We start from the raw sequence: 13,847 nt of genomic DNA, 5'->3' as shown, positions 1-13,847 counted from the left end.
AACAAAACACGTCATGCAAATATGCCTAATGGGTATTGAGTTAAAATTTAATTGACGGCGATACACTATCATATCTGACACGAAAAGGTTTTCTGGCAAATTGGACTTGTTGCGTCACTTAGCGGTTATTATTTTTATCTAAGTCAAAATGTATTTGGTCACTTGGTGAAGCAAATAAGGACAATGTCTCTAGACTTCGTCTGCAGACGTGTTTTTTCAAGGTTAAACATTCTGCCACTAAACCTCACAATACTTGCTTGAATGCACACTTGCTAACAGTTTAAAGCTGTCACTATTTCACCGGAAAAAAATCGTGCGTTCAAAGCTATTGGTCACAGCTTCTTGTGAATTTAAGATGCTACAGCATAGTAACTTAAACCTAAATTTACCTTTTAATCGAAATCTAACTCCACTAAATAACTTAAATATCAACTTTTTGCATAACATTTCTCCTAACCTAACCGCCTGTCTTTAACAACAGACTGTGTGGCCTGCTAACGGTGAAATAGTCAGTTGGTCGATCTGAAATTTAACTCGTGTAAGGCATGGCCGCACAATATAAAAAAATTTTGAGACAACATAATACGTAGAAGTAACTTTACAGTTTTTACTGTATACTTTACCTCGCTTTGTTACCTAATTTAATTTACAACAGAATTTTACATATTTTCTTACAAATGTTCAAAATAAACCTACACCAGAATATAATCAGCAAATAAAAAGGCAATTACTACGGTTAATTTTCAATCGCTAGATGATGCCAACGACAACGAAATCCGACACTACATCACTGTTGCCCAAAAAGAAAATATCAAAGCTTACCTCAATCATCACAAGAACCAAAGTCACTAGTTTTGTGATAACAACTGTTCCATAGATTCCTTCATAAAAGATACGAGCAGATTTACCGGCATATATTATTTATCAGATAGAAGTTTGTTATACTGGTGATGACGAGCGCTGTGCCGTATATACTGTACATTCTGATCTAACCAATCTTGCAAACAACCAGTTCTTGCACTACGCGTGAATCGAAGTAAGCATTTCTAAATATTGCTCACTGCAAGGCTGCTGAAATTATTGCTGTTGGTATTAAAGCGAAGTTTTAGTTTTCGCTGCGGTGAATAAATTGTTGATAAATTGTAAATAATTATAACTTATTTAGTTGTTTACTTAGGAAAATGTTACTCATTACATACCGCGGGTGCAAAGGAAAAACAAACGTTATTTGTGATTATGAAGCTAAAACTTCCTCTGTGGACAGTTAAAAGATTTTTGGTTTGAGATTTTATTTACCTTTTTTACTGATGGATATAATTTCGTTATTTATTTTAGTGGAAACCAAATCTTCACGAAATATGATTGGTAAAATATGCAGTTTCAGGGATCTGAAAAGATTATTTTTCGTAAAAATTTGTCTGTTCATGCCTTACCAAAGCGGCAAATTATAACCGTCTCGTTGTTTACAAAATTTAACGCTTATTTGCCAAGGTCTTCAGAAAAGGTGTTAAATTACCCAACGTATTTTGGTTGTCAGCCTAAACAAAGCGAGTTGTCTCCGATAAAAGCGTTTTTGTCTTTAATCTTGATCCTACGTTTCAAAGCTAATTATGCGTTCATAATTCGATCGATTATCAACAAAATTATTCGAGGTAGCCCAATAATTGGCCTATCTTTTTACACAACGACGCTTAGTACAGGCGAGAACAGTCACGAATTATACTTTTTAAATAACGAAAAGAGAGCATTTGTCCAAGAGAAGTTGTCCGTATTTTTAAAGAGAGCAATTTTTCAAGACTCAAAAACTTGGTCAGTCTGGTGGATTTCATAAAAAACATTTTAATGGGAATTGGGTGTGTAGTTCTGCAAATATTTAAAAATGCTAAGTTTACTCTGCTGCCTTCGCAATAAAATCTACCTTGCATATATAACCTGTGCATGATTTTATACCTGAATCAATGCGATGCGCTTTTGAAATGTTTAGGCCCAAGTTACTGCCACAGGGCAGCATAATCTAAGTTATCTCGTGACTGTTTGTGAAATTCTTTTGAACTATCATGAATGTTATCCAAGCTGTTGGGCTATAATCGCTCATCACAACGCCTTGTAATTCGAGTACAAGAGTTGGTGATTTTAATGTAAAGGATATCATAATATCTGTTTGCTATTATACCACCATTTTATAAACTACAAAGGCTATCATGTAGTATAAAAGCACTGGATAGAATGCAAATTGACTAAATTGAAACGTAATTCCGTTAACATTCACTCTATCCTATACGTCTGGTAGTGACATTAGTTTTATCAGGGCTAATAACCAAACACCTATCACAAATTTATCGTTCACGTTGCCGTTTCAATACATGAGAAGGGTTATATTTTACCTTTGGTGTTCCATTTTCTACTGTATTCTCTTATATATATACCGCCACTGGATTCCATAATTTATATAAGAGGTTTTTTCTTGATTTAATTTATAACTTTAATTAAATTTAATCAAAATAGTTAACGATAATCAAATAGGTTTTTATGTATTAAGTTTTTCGTTAGAGTCTTAGTTAATTTTGCTTAAACTTCTTAAGTTTTAAGTAAAAATTATAACGGCGCAACAGACAAACTAAAACTTGCTTATTGTCGGATAGGAATGCGTGATTGTAATCAAGCAGCAGGATTTCAAGAAGTTAAAGATACTTTTTAAAAAGCGGACACTGTATGCGCCGTGGTGTTGGTTTTGACAGCAAGAAACAACAATTCGTCTAAGATCAAAGAAACTTTGTTTTAATTAAGACGCTTAAAGAATTCGTTCGAATTAAATTGTTATGAAATATGTTTGTGTGAAACGCTAAACGGCCACAAACCAGGTTGTTGAAATATGTTAAAGGCGGCCTAATACGTGATAAGCTAAGCGCCGACCTCTGGTACCGATCAAAGCAAGTGGATTTGTTAAAATTAAGTAACCTTTCATCGGTCAACAAACTGCTGGATTAATGGCTCTTTTTGAAGGCTATTTATAATGAACTGCAATCATTAAACTGTGAAAAGCTTAGCACAAATATGATAAATGGAACCGTCATCTTAAAGAATTAACAAACTTGGACCACACGGTTTCAAGAGGATGCGTTGAATTTTCTGCGATGCCTCAAGCGTGCTAAGTATTTTTCTATTTAACATCCAGTTTTTCACTTTTCAATTTTGGAGAAAGTTCGTCTAACTTTCTTTGAAAATTTATGCTTTGAACGTACATCAGACCGTTGAAAGAAATTATGAAAGAAATTGAGAAAAAGCGCAATTTGTTTCGTGTAAAATTGCATTTTACTGAGATGAACAAGATATATTGAACATGATATTCTTTCTCATGGTCTTCATATTACTCTAAAATTATCTATTTCGGTGTTTGGTTTGCTTTTCATTTTGGGATTTAGATAACTTAGTGATAAGTTTGAAATTTCTGTATATCGTTTTCTTCTTAAAACTTTAAAAGAACATTTAAAGCAGATTTTATAAACATTTTTCAAACATTAAATTTTACAATCTGCAAATCAATACGAAGATCCAGTTACTATTACAACTTTCAATTACGGTATAACTCAAGTGCACAAGAACAACCAGTTGCAAATACTTTTTCAATCAAAGTTAAAATTAATTCACTAAAGAAAACAAACATTGAAATTAAATTCAAAAAATAATCATACAAACATTAATCACCCCAAATTTAAATATAAATAATGACCTATCGCCTTAAAGAACTTGGCGACACTGACATCCTTATAGGGGTGTTAAGGGAACCAAATAAATTTGTTGGAGCCGGATGATTTAGAGGTCGAGTCTGTACAGGGCATCCTGCCGGGTTCAGAGAACCAGAAAAGCCGCAGGGACGAAAGAAAGCGCCGTTGACGAGATTGGGCAGAATCCGATGCGAAGGCGCGTGAAAGGACCCATTAAAACTTAACGGGTGGCGGGGATAGACAGGATTAGCAAATGCAGTCATGTCAAAATTAGGCTTATCCACCACTTGGGACAGAGTCTGCTGTTTCACGTCGGCCTTGCGCTGTTCCGTAGGACTAGATGACATCATCACCGGTGATGTAACGACCGGTGGTGAGGTGTCAGGAGTGCGATCGGCGGAGGGCGGGGTGTGACTGACGGGTCGGGGTGAAGAGGTCGATCTTTGACTGATGCTGCACGGTTGTTCAGAAATGGCGGGCATGTAGTAAAAAAGCGGCTGCAAAGTCGGATTAAAGGAGCCTTGAAGTTGGGGAATGGGCGAAAGAAAACGGGGGTAAGCCATCTGCGTCGGGTGCACTTGCTTAGGAAAGTCAATACCATGCAAATCGGAACGAGTCACGTGATCAGGTGGAATTTGACCTCGAAGCATGGCAAAAGGGTGGGGATTAAAAGGTACATTGGGGTTATGAGGCAAAAAGGTGTTTTTTAAGGGCCCGATTGCCGGATTCGGTTGTCCCAGATAACCCCGATCGACAACTGCAGCAGCTGAAGATGGAGAATAGTGACTTCCGGGCATGGGAGTTTGGGCAGCCAGGGCACTAGCTGCTGCTGCGGCCCCGTAAAGCCCATTCATGGCGTAATAATTCTGGTGAGCCCACACCTCCCATTCGCTCAGATATTCCCGCTTCCACTTTGTTCGGCGATTTTGGAACCAGATTTTGATCTGTCGGAAAATTAAGCACTGACGGTTAAATTGTTGAAATTGAATGACTTGTGAACATTAAGCACTGTTTTGGAGAAAAGCACACCAAAGAGTGTGAAAATTTTTCGTCAACATTTAACTGCATTTTAACAAAGATTTAGATTTTGTACCATCAGGCATATATACAATAATATGTTGATCTTGCATACGATTATTTTTAGGTGTTAGTTTTTCAAGTTTTATATCAAAACCAGATTGCTTTCAAATTCAAAATACCTGAGTCTCGGTAAGTTTAAGTGCCTTTGATAACTCCATTCGCTTGCTAACTGAGAGATATTTATTTCGGTGGAATTCACCTTCGAGTCGCTTAATTTGTTCTGGGGTAAAAGCAGTTCTGGGCCGTTTTTTCACTTCACCAGGTGGAGTGTACGATCCCTCTGAACAACACAAGGCAGGTTATTATTGTGATCCGTAAAAAGACTACTTTAATTATGTTCAAAGTATATAGTTAATCAAAGCTGACTCATTTACTCTTAAGAGCGTAAATATATCTTAAAAGATGGTGTAATTGTATACCCACTTCAACTCAAGCCAACGACATTTAACCATTTGCTTTGTATGGTTCATTATTATTTAGAATTGGCTTAAATGTCCTCGTTGAAGTCAAGCTTGTCCACTATTACTTCGTTACAAAATAAAAGTTTTCTCCACCTTTCTCACAAGAGTGTTTCCTCTTGAAACTTTCCTCGTACGAAGGGGTCGGTGACGTCATTGGAATCTGTTCAAGTCCATGTGACGAAAACCCCACTACGTCAACCGCAGCGTCATCGTAGTCCGTTTTCTTTTGACACATTGATGACGTAAAAGATTGTTTTGTGACGACGGTTGAGCTGAAATTGCTTCGATGTTCGATGATGCGACTGATGTTAAAATGACCTTCGGCTGTAAAAAAAAATTTTCTACAAACTTTCAAAAAATAAACAAAATTGTACACATCAGCAGCTTTATTTTAGACATGCAAATTTCGTAGCAAAATCAACATTTTTGTCGATTTTTAATCAATTTTAAATTTCTGGTAAGAATGTACACGGTAGTCTATCTTTGTGGATATATATGCATATATATATAACAATATATTTTTAAAAACCAATACAAGCAGATAAAAGTAATTGTCCAAGACGGCCAAATATTTATTCGCGCCTTGCTGATGATTCTTTCTAGACAGTTGGTTCAAAATTTTGGTCATTAACACAGTCCATTTGAGGTGGTTTAAATTACAAGATCAATATTTGGGGTTTTAAAAACAAAATTCTCTTCGGCGATAAATGATATGTTTGAAGTTATACCAATGTTAGTTTTTTATTAGAAGAATTTTAACCTTATGCCGCAGAAGGACGGAATTACTTTTTCGAAAATATGTTTGGACAACTTTTCCGGCAAACCTTTTAAAGAAATGTCTTATCAATTCTACGGAAGCTTAACTTGAGACATCTTAATTGATATGTTTTCTGCTACAATTAGTAAATCTGTTATTGACTAGTTTATGAGCAAATTCAGCAAAAACATTTCAAAGAAACGGTGTCGTGGCCGCGTCTGAAGAACGATGGTGGTTTATAATTAGACATTGCCAGTTAAGTGTAAGGCTGACTTGTTTTATAGGCAATTTAGCGAAATATTATCATATCCAACCACTTGAAATATAAAAGGTATGCTTTTGCGAAGAGCGAGCGTCAAGCGCGTCGTTGCAAACACAAACTTACAACTTGTAGCTGTGTCAACAACCGTCGACCATTTTGTTTGGATGCAAAACTGAAATAAGATGCAAAGTTGGAAACAGTTTGTTTACGAAACGCGACCACCATGTAACCGCAAGCGTCCAGTTTTCTATGGGCTACAGCTGTCAGCCTTGACAGCGGTCATTACAAATGGACCCGAAATACGAGCTCTTCGAACTCTTAAAATGTTTTGGGTTCAGATCAACGTCCACCAGCAGACCATTTGCAGCACGCACTCGGTTTTTACCGAACGCTTTCGCAAATGTTTTGCTAACAGTAAAAAATAAAGGTTTTGGCCTTGTTTATAAATCACGCATCACTAAAACCCGGGTAACAGTGTATCACAATTGGTCAGTTTACGATGATTGTGCTTGACGCATATTCCCTTATTTTTATAATTTCAAAGCAAGCTTGTGCACATGCATGCTGCTGTACATAAAGCGGTCACAAATTGCGCGATATCTATTAACAAGGAAATTTGACTCATAATCAGATACGGATTAAATTAAAGTGTCAAATTAAAATCTCTAATTCCATTTACAGTCACAGTGACAGTTCTATAAACACCGGGTTTGATATAAATGTTGGAATATGGTACGGTATCACAATCTTTATTCTCGAATAATCAGAGCTTTCCAGTTTGGGAATTTGCATTCACTCCGGTATGACAAACCACACTAAACAAAAGTGATAACCGTTACGTGTGCAGTAAGGTATTGGGTTGAACAAGTGGGACGAAAACGCGGTAGTAGTTTATAGTACGGTAGTGTGTTGGGGTCGTTACCACGTAATCGCGGACGATAACGCGTTTTATGACCCACTTGGCCCACCCAATACCTTACACGTAACGATTTTCACTTTTGTCCAGTATGGATTGTCATACTCCTCAACGTTACCGCAAGTTTCGTTCACCTCAATTCCCTAGTTTGAAAGTGTTTAGCTTTATGTCCAACGTAAACGCGTCTATGTAATCTGATCAGAATAAAGCTAAACACTATCAAAGACTGCTAATCAAACGTGTACGCTTTGTCACGAAATTTGGAATCTAAAGTCACTATATGTGGGTGGTATAATGCTGTTGCACCTGTCCGTTAGGAACAAATTTCACGCCACGGTCCGATCATGGAATTACGTTATGATTTATGAGGTATTAACAATTGTTTATGAAAATGAATTGAGCGATTTGGGCGAAAAATCGGCCATAAGTTATCCCGGTGTAAGATCAAACGCGGAAAAAGTGTTGTTGATAAAAACCACGACTTTGACGTAAAATTTGTTAACAAATTATCACGAATTCGGACACATTCTATGACGACACCATCGGTGAACGTCAAAACAGATTACCTGTCTGTGTAAAGTGCGCAAGTTACAGATTGCTCGTAATTGCTGATAAGATCTCCAGTATAACCGTATTAAGAAACTTTTCTTGTACAAGAGATAGTTTTCGTCGTTAAGTGCCAAGCAGTGATGCAGTTTCAAATAGCTCCCATCGACCGTAAATGGCATATCAGAAGTGTTTTAACTGCACCGTTGGAGCTCGTAGGAATTCGGATTCAAGCAGTAAGAGATACTGCTGCTAAAGAGTGGGTCTTCCCGCGTGCCTTGAAAAAGTGTAGTTTTAGGGTGATAACACTTTGGTCGACTCATGGACCACGACAAAGGCCTAAAGAGCGCGGCAACGCGCACCTGCGGCATATTGTTCCACCTCTAATTGATGACACGGCATTTTTGTATCAGCATACTCACAACTATTACGATCGAAGAATATCATGAAAAACAGAGAACAAAGAAATGTTTCGCCCAAAACAAACGTAAACACACGAAAATGATCAATGACGTGGCAAATAAACTCTAACATCGCTATTATTTCAGAATAGCAAAAGCTACTTTTGTAGGCGAAGCAATATTTTCATCACCTAGCTTTCATGAATATTGCATCTCTTGTAAGGGCTAAGCCATTTCAGCCTTCATACAAATGCAAACCTCATGAACCGTTTTTGCCATATAACCTATCTTTGACATGAACAATAACAACAAACCATTTGTCTTTATATAAACTCAAGTCCACTGGATAAAGGTATAAAAATATTACATCGCAACACTATAAATTAAGTTTTAAGAAACATCGATGCTACCCCCAGCCAAAGGACTTGCAAGCGCTTGGTTCTGATTTTATAAAAGCGATCTTTTAAAAAAAATTAATGCTTCCGCTATATAGGCCTATAGATACGGTGTGGATTCACGAGGATGAGCAGTACGCAAATGAAAGTCAGTTTGAAAAGTGGTCAAATAAACAAGCAAATTCCATTCCTAATTCGTCATAAGCTTTTTGAACTGTGTCTATACAGGTTTTTTAATCTTATTAATTTGATCGATGTAAGAAATGTAAAACGTCAAAATCTTCTACGAAAACAGGATTCTGATGTTAAAGTTCCCGAGTTCATTGTCACAGACTTCTGACATGACGCACGACACAGCTGACGCCATTTTGCAAGTCGCCGCCGAGAGACCTACACAGACGAGCGGCCGAGTTTCCTGAGAGGTTTAGAAACTTGCGTATAATGACTGAAATTTCGGCTTTTAAACTTGGTACAAAGTGGTTTTAATCACAGTTAAATATCATTTGTATATCGAAAATAATGACCCTATATGACGTGGGCGGTGTTGATATTGTTTTTTTTATATTGTATTCCGCGTCAACAAAGGTCTTTGTTTGTGAGTGTTTCTGCAATTACACGGCTGTGGAATGTATTAATATTCTCAAATATTATTACAAAGCCAATCACGCCTAGGAAGACAAAAGAAACGTTCGCCTGCAGTACGTGATCAGGTTAATCTTAATGAGAGCAAAATAGGTCTGAAAAACTTAAGTTAAACGTGCAATTTCGTCCGTAAAAACAAAAAAACGCGACTATACGATAATTGAAAAACACACAGCTGTATGAAAATACGTTATGATGACATAATCATGACATTTGCGTGTTTAATCGCACTTCCAGTGAAATATAGAATTGTACAAAACCACCGCTTATCAACGATTTGACATCGCTTCTTTGATCATAGTAACAGGTAATTTTAGAACACTTAAAGACCATAAAAATTGTTGCCACAAAATGACGGCACGTTCGAGCAGCGAAAAACCAATTAAAATCTTGTAATTCATTGGAAAGTTTGGCCTCAATATCATAATTAAATGGTACTCAGCAAAACTAAAGGCTTGGCGAAATTTCAACGAACAAGGTTTTTCTGCAACGTCCGCCAATCTTCACCTCTTCAGTTTATCTTTTCATGTTAAGTTCTAAATTGGAATATTCTGAGTTTTTTCAATTGGAATTTTTCTCGTGTTTCTTAATGAATATTTGCAAGATGCTATACGTGCTTCGATGTAGTGTTATTCTTGTTACGTTCTTTTCAATTTCAAATCAAACGCACAATTGAAATGTTGAGCTTGAAAACAATTAACAGCTGATCAGAAATAATTCTGATAGCTTCTTGATCACCAACTCATTAAATTGTTTGTTTTTTTTTATCCAGAAAATATCGATACATACATACATTTACGAGTTGAATTATTCCTGAATATAGTTTATAGTATTCTTACAATAAGTAGCTCACGAACGCCCACGTAATTTCAATGAAGAAAATACAAAGACATACCGTGTCACCGGTTCAATTTGAAAAAGATATTGACAAAACAATTTTTCTATCGAATAACTCTCGCACCTACACTTACACAGGACATCAGAGCAATTTCGTGACTAACAAAGAAAATCAATTCGATTTATCGTCAATCCATTTCGAGGCATATCATTATAAAACGCCTTTGAACTCCATATTTTGAAAATTACCAAAAATTCTGTTTTCAAATTTACAAAGAGCTAAACTTGCATTTTGAAAAACTTCTCTCTGTTATACATGCTATTATATTAGCATAATTTAAACTGATTAAGTTGGATAATCGTTTGGCAGTGGAAATCGTTAAGTATACTTTTGGCTTATTCAAGTGGCTTAACTTGGACACCCCGTAATCAACTCATTGATTAACGCATTGGAAACACGAAGTATATTAAGTCGCGTAAGGCAAGTAGTTAAACAAAAGAAAATTATTTCTGACATCAAATTAAAGGGTTTGTAGAGCTATTAGCGCCTTGAAGATTGTAATTATTAGTCAATAAAGTTACGTTGCGTGTTGCGAATACATTAATTGAATAACAGTTTTCAATATATCTTCTATAAAAACAGTATGTTGTCATTATAATTACCTCGCTGCTGGACCGGTGTCTTGCTTTCATCCCTTTCCCCTTCTGAGTTCCCATTAGCGTCGGAAGCCATTTTATGATTTTCTTGCTTGATTGCCAACAGGGTATCCCGATCATCGCTGCTTTCTTCACTTTTAGACTCCTCTTCGTTCAGGAACCTGCTTCTCATCACTCTTGCATCGTCCTCATCGGAAGAGTTTTTAAAATGAGGATAAAATCCGCTCGAAGACACCATTAATGGAGGCGCCGATGCAGTTTGATCGCCTTTCAGATCCTGACATTGTGGGCCGGAAATAATGCTTGGCGGGAAATAAGGAATTAGATGCCGGAACATTTCAGCGTTTGATCCACTCTGCCCGTGCTGATAAGCCGAAAACTTGATGCTGGGGTCAGGTTGGCGATCCGCGCTTTCCTTAGACTGTGTTTCCCTTTGCTGCAAGTCTCTTGCGGGTGAAAATATTTTGTCTTTCCACTGACTTTGAACATGCTTGGAGCTTGCTGTGCCAGTCAACATGTCTTCTTTAGATCCTTGCTCTAGACATGGGGCAGCACGTCCAAACCCTTCGGCCTTCCCTATGTCGACACGATTCTCCATCGCTAACATTGGTCTGAGTTAAAGATTTTCAGTAGATATAGCCAGTACATGTAACACGAATGAGCGTCAATATTACCGAAATGACTCTGCCGATACGCGGGGCGCTGAACGTAAAGCAAAAAAAGCGAGACCGTCGCGCTTTGGTCGCTTTTTTTCTCCGACAACCTGATAATTACAAACAATCCACGTTGTTTTATGAGACAGTTTGAAGACTACTCCCTACTTCAGCAGTTTCGATCCGTCAATGCTGACTTCTATGATAGCCTGATGTCAAAGGTTAAATTATGTGTACGCAAGATATTTACAGTATGTGGTCCGAATATTTTAAAATATTTCTGGAAGCAGTTTTGCACCTTCGATGCAAATCTAAACTTCATGAGTAATATCAAAAAAGCACTTGTTTTCATAAACGCAGGTACTCGTTCATGGCAAATAGCTTAATTAGCAAATTATAAATTCTTTTTGAAAGTTTGTGTCTCATATTTTAATGCATCGTAGTGTCACTGTAAAATTGCTATATTTGTATCAAAGAGCAATTAACGAAGCAGGTTTTGATGATTTTAAAGTTAATAGTTGTGAGATTAACAAATTAACATTTATTGTTGCCAAGAACACTGTAAATCGTATGCAGCATCCTTGGTTATTCTACAACGAATACGAAGACCGCCATATTAAGTAAGGTTGTCATACAGGGGCGACCAATGACGTAACACAAAGTTTGGCAGATGTTTGCATGTTCTAGCCTTTAAGTGCAGGTTCTAGCATCGAAATAATCTTGACAGATTTTTATGGCTTTCATTTGTCGTTATAATTATCCGGTAAGGAACCTCGTTTTTGTCATTAATTAGATGCCAAAATTGTTGCTGTCATGACGGCGTTTCAATTGGGAAGAAACAATGCGATTTGAACGGTGTTCGATTGTTACAAAAACAATGAAAACGGTAACGCGCTATCTTGTCATCATAAATATAAAAGCAAGACTGGTAATTAATTTAGGAAGTTTATGGACACGGTTACTTTTCATTACGCGTCTCTCTCACGGTTTGTTTAAGTGTCATAATAGAATAGAGGAAGTTTTGTTTTTATCTTTCGAGAACACATCAATAGTTTTTAAACGACATTATAAATACTGTAATTAGACAAAAATGTAATTAGACAGAATTTCTGTAATAGACAGAAATAAATTTAACGCAAAGCATATTTAACTTGGATCTCTTCAAAGTTAGCCTAAACTGTAAAAGTTTTTACAATTAATTAACTTTTTTATCCAATGACAACAGTTCGATGACCCTGTTACCATACAATGTTTTGATTAATATGTAGCAATGCCATGTATGAAACAATGTATAACAATGCTTTTTATGCTTTTAAGCTTATAATATTACAAGAAACATTTGTAAACCTTGCATGTAAAAACTGTGTTATGTTTGTAAACTTTGCTGCGATACAAGCGCTTTTAAGTGGGCTTGTCCTTTGTCGAACCAATAGGGTTGTTACACTGCCATAAGCACACAGACATGGTATGTATATCATTTGTTATGATGTAACGGTGATGTACGAGCGTTACGATTAACAATGATGGGCGCCGTATAGAGAAAGGGTAATTAGACAATAATTGAGAAACGAGACCATGTGACTGCGTTTGAAGTAGGCAAACATGTTGTGTTTATCGGCAAAGAAATAAACAAAAATGTCACGTCGCCCAAGTGCCATTGTGACGCGTGACAAGCAGGCGGATAATTAAAAAGTTTGTAGGGGCTAATTTCACAGCTATGTCGTTGGCCTTCTCAAAAATTAGGAAACACATTCTGAGAATGACTAATGAATTATGACGTAATATAATTTTTTGGTTTACAGAAGAGCAGTTGAAATGAAATTCGTCCATTGATTTCCCTATAATCTTGACTATGATATAATTAATGAGCTCAGTGTATCGCAAGAGTAAATTGTGTTCAGTCGGTTATAAAACCTATCCCGCAAACCTTATTTAATGCTGATCTTTTAGTTTCCAAGTTTTTTGTTTATTTATTCCATAATTTGATTCTGTTAATTAATAAAAGATTTACTTTGTACAAAAGCTGTATTTAAGACGAGGCTACACTCACACAGAACCGGTTGACTTCGTTCAACATGTAATGTGAAGGAAATAATGCCGAACGCAGAGGACGTTCACCTTAAGATTTGCACGAATGAGTGCTATTAAGAGAAACAAACTTACTTGAGCGTCTGTGAAAGCTTATAGGGCCCTATGCAGCCCATCAGTGCTTACGTGCAACCACAAGGATGCCTTAGCGAAAGGTGGAACGTTTATTTGGTCAATGTAAGACTGAGTTTAAGGTAAATCAACGCGGTTTAGTGCGGATGAGATTATGAGTTATGCCTTCAGAAACTGCCCTTTGATATCGCTTTTGTAAGTATGCTATGAAATTAGCGATGCCAATTTTTCATCTGTTGTTTTGCCGTGTTTTTATGTGACACATCTGTGTATTAAAAACAACAGAACTGTGCGTTCCTGCATGCTGCGGGACTATTCAGGCAATGCATTATTTACAAGGTCATGCGAATTATAT

General features: G+C 36.8%; 1 protein-coding gene across 1 annotated transcript; it reads right to left on the bottom strand.

Annotated features, from left to right (window-relative positions):
• Positions 1-3,464: 3,464 nt before the first annotated feature.
• LOC143465767 (uncharacterized) lies at positions 3,465-11,389 on the bottom strand. The gene is made up of 4 exons (XM_076964235.1): positions 10,686-11,389; positions 5,360-5,590; positions 4,925-5,085; positions 3,465-4,669 (listed from the first exon to the last, which is right to left on the bottom strand). The coding sequence occupies exons 1-4, from the start codon at positions 11,284-11,286 to the stop codon at positions 3,731-3,733; spliced, it is 1,932 nt and encodes a 643-aa protein (XP_076820350.1). The 5' UTR covers positions 11,287-11,389; the 3' UTR covers positions 3,465-3,730.
• Positions 11,390-13,847: the final 2,458 nt, after the last annotated feature.

This window comes from Clavelina lepadiformis, chromosome 7 (genome assembly GCF_947623445.1).
Source record: "Clavelina lepadiformis chromosome 7, kaClaLepa1.1, whole genome shotgun sequence".
NCBI lineage: Eukaryota > Metazoa > Chordata > Ascidiacea > Aplousobranchia > Clavelinidae > Clavelina > Clavelina lepadiformis.
Note: the sequence above shows the minus strand (reverse complement) of the source record. Positions and strands in the feature narration are given on the sequence as shown.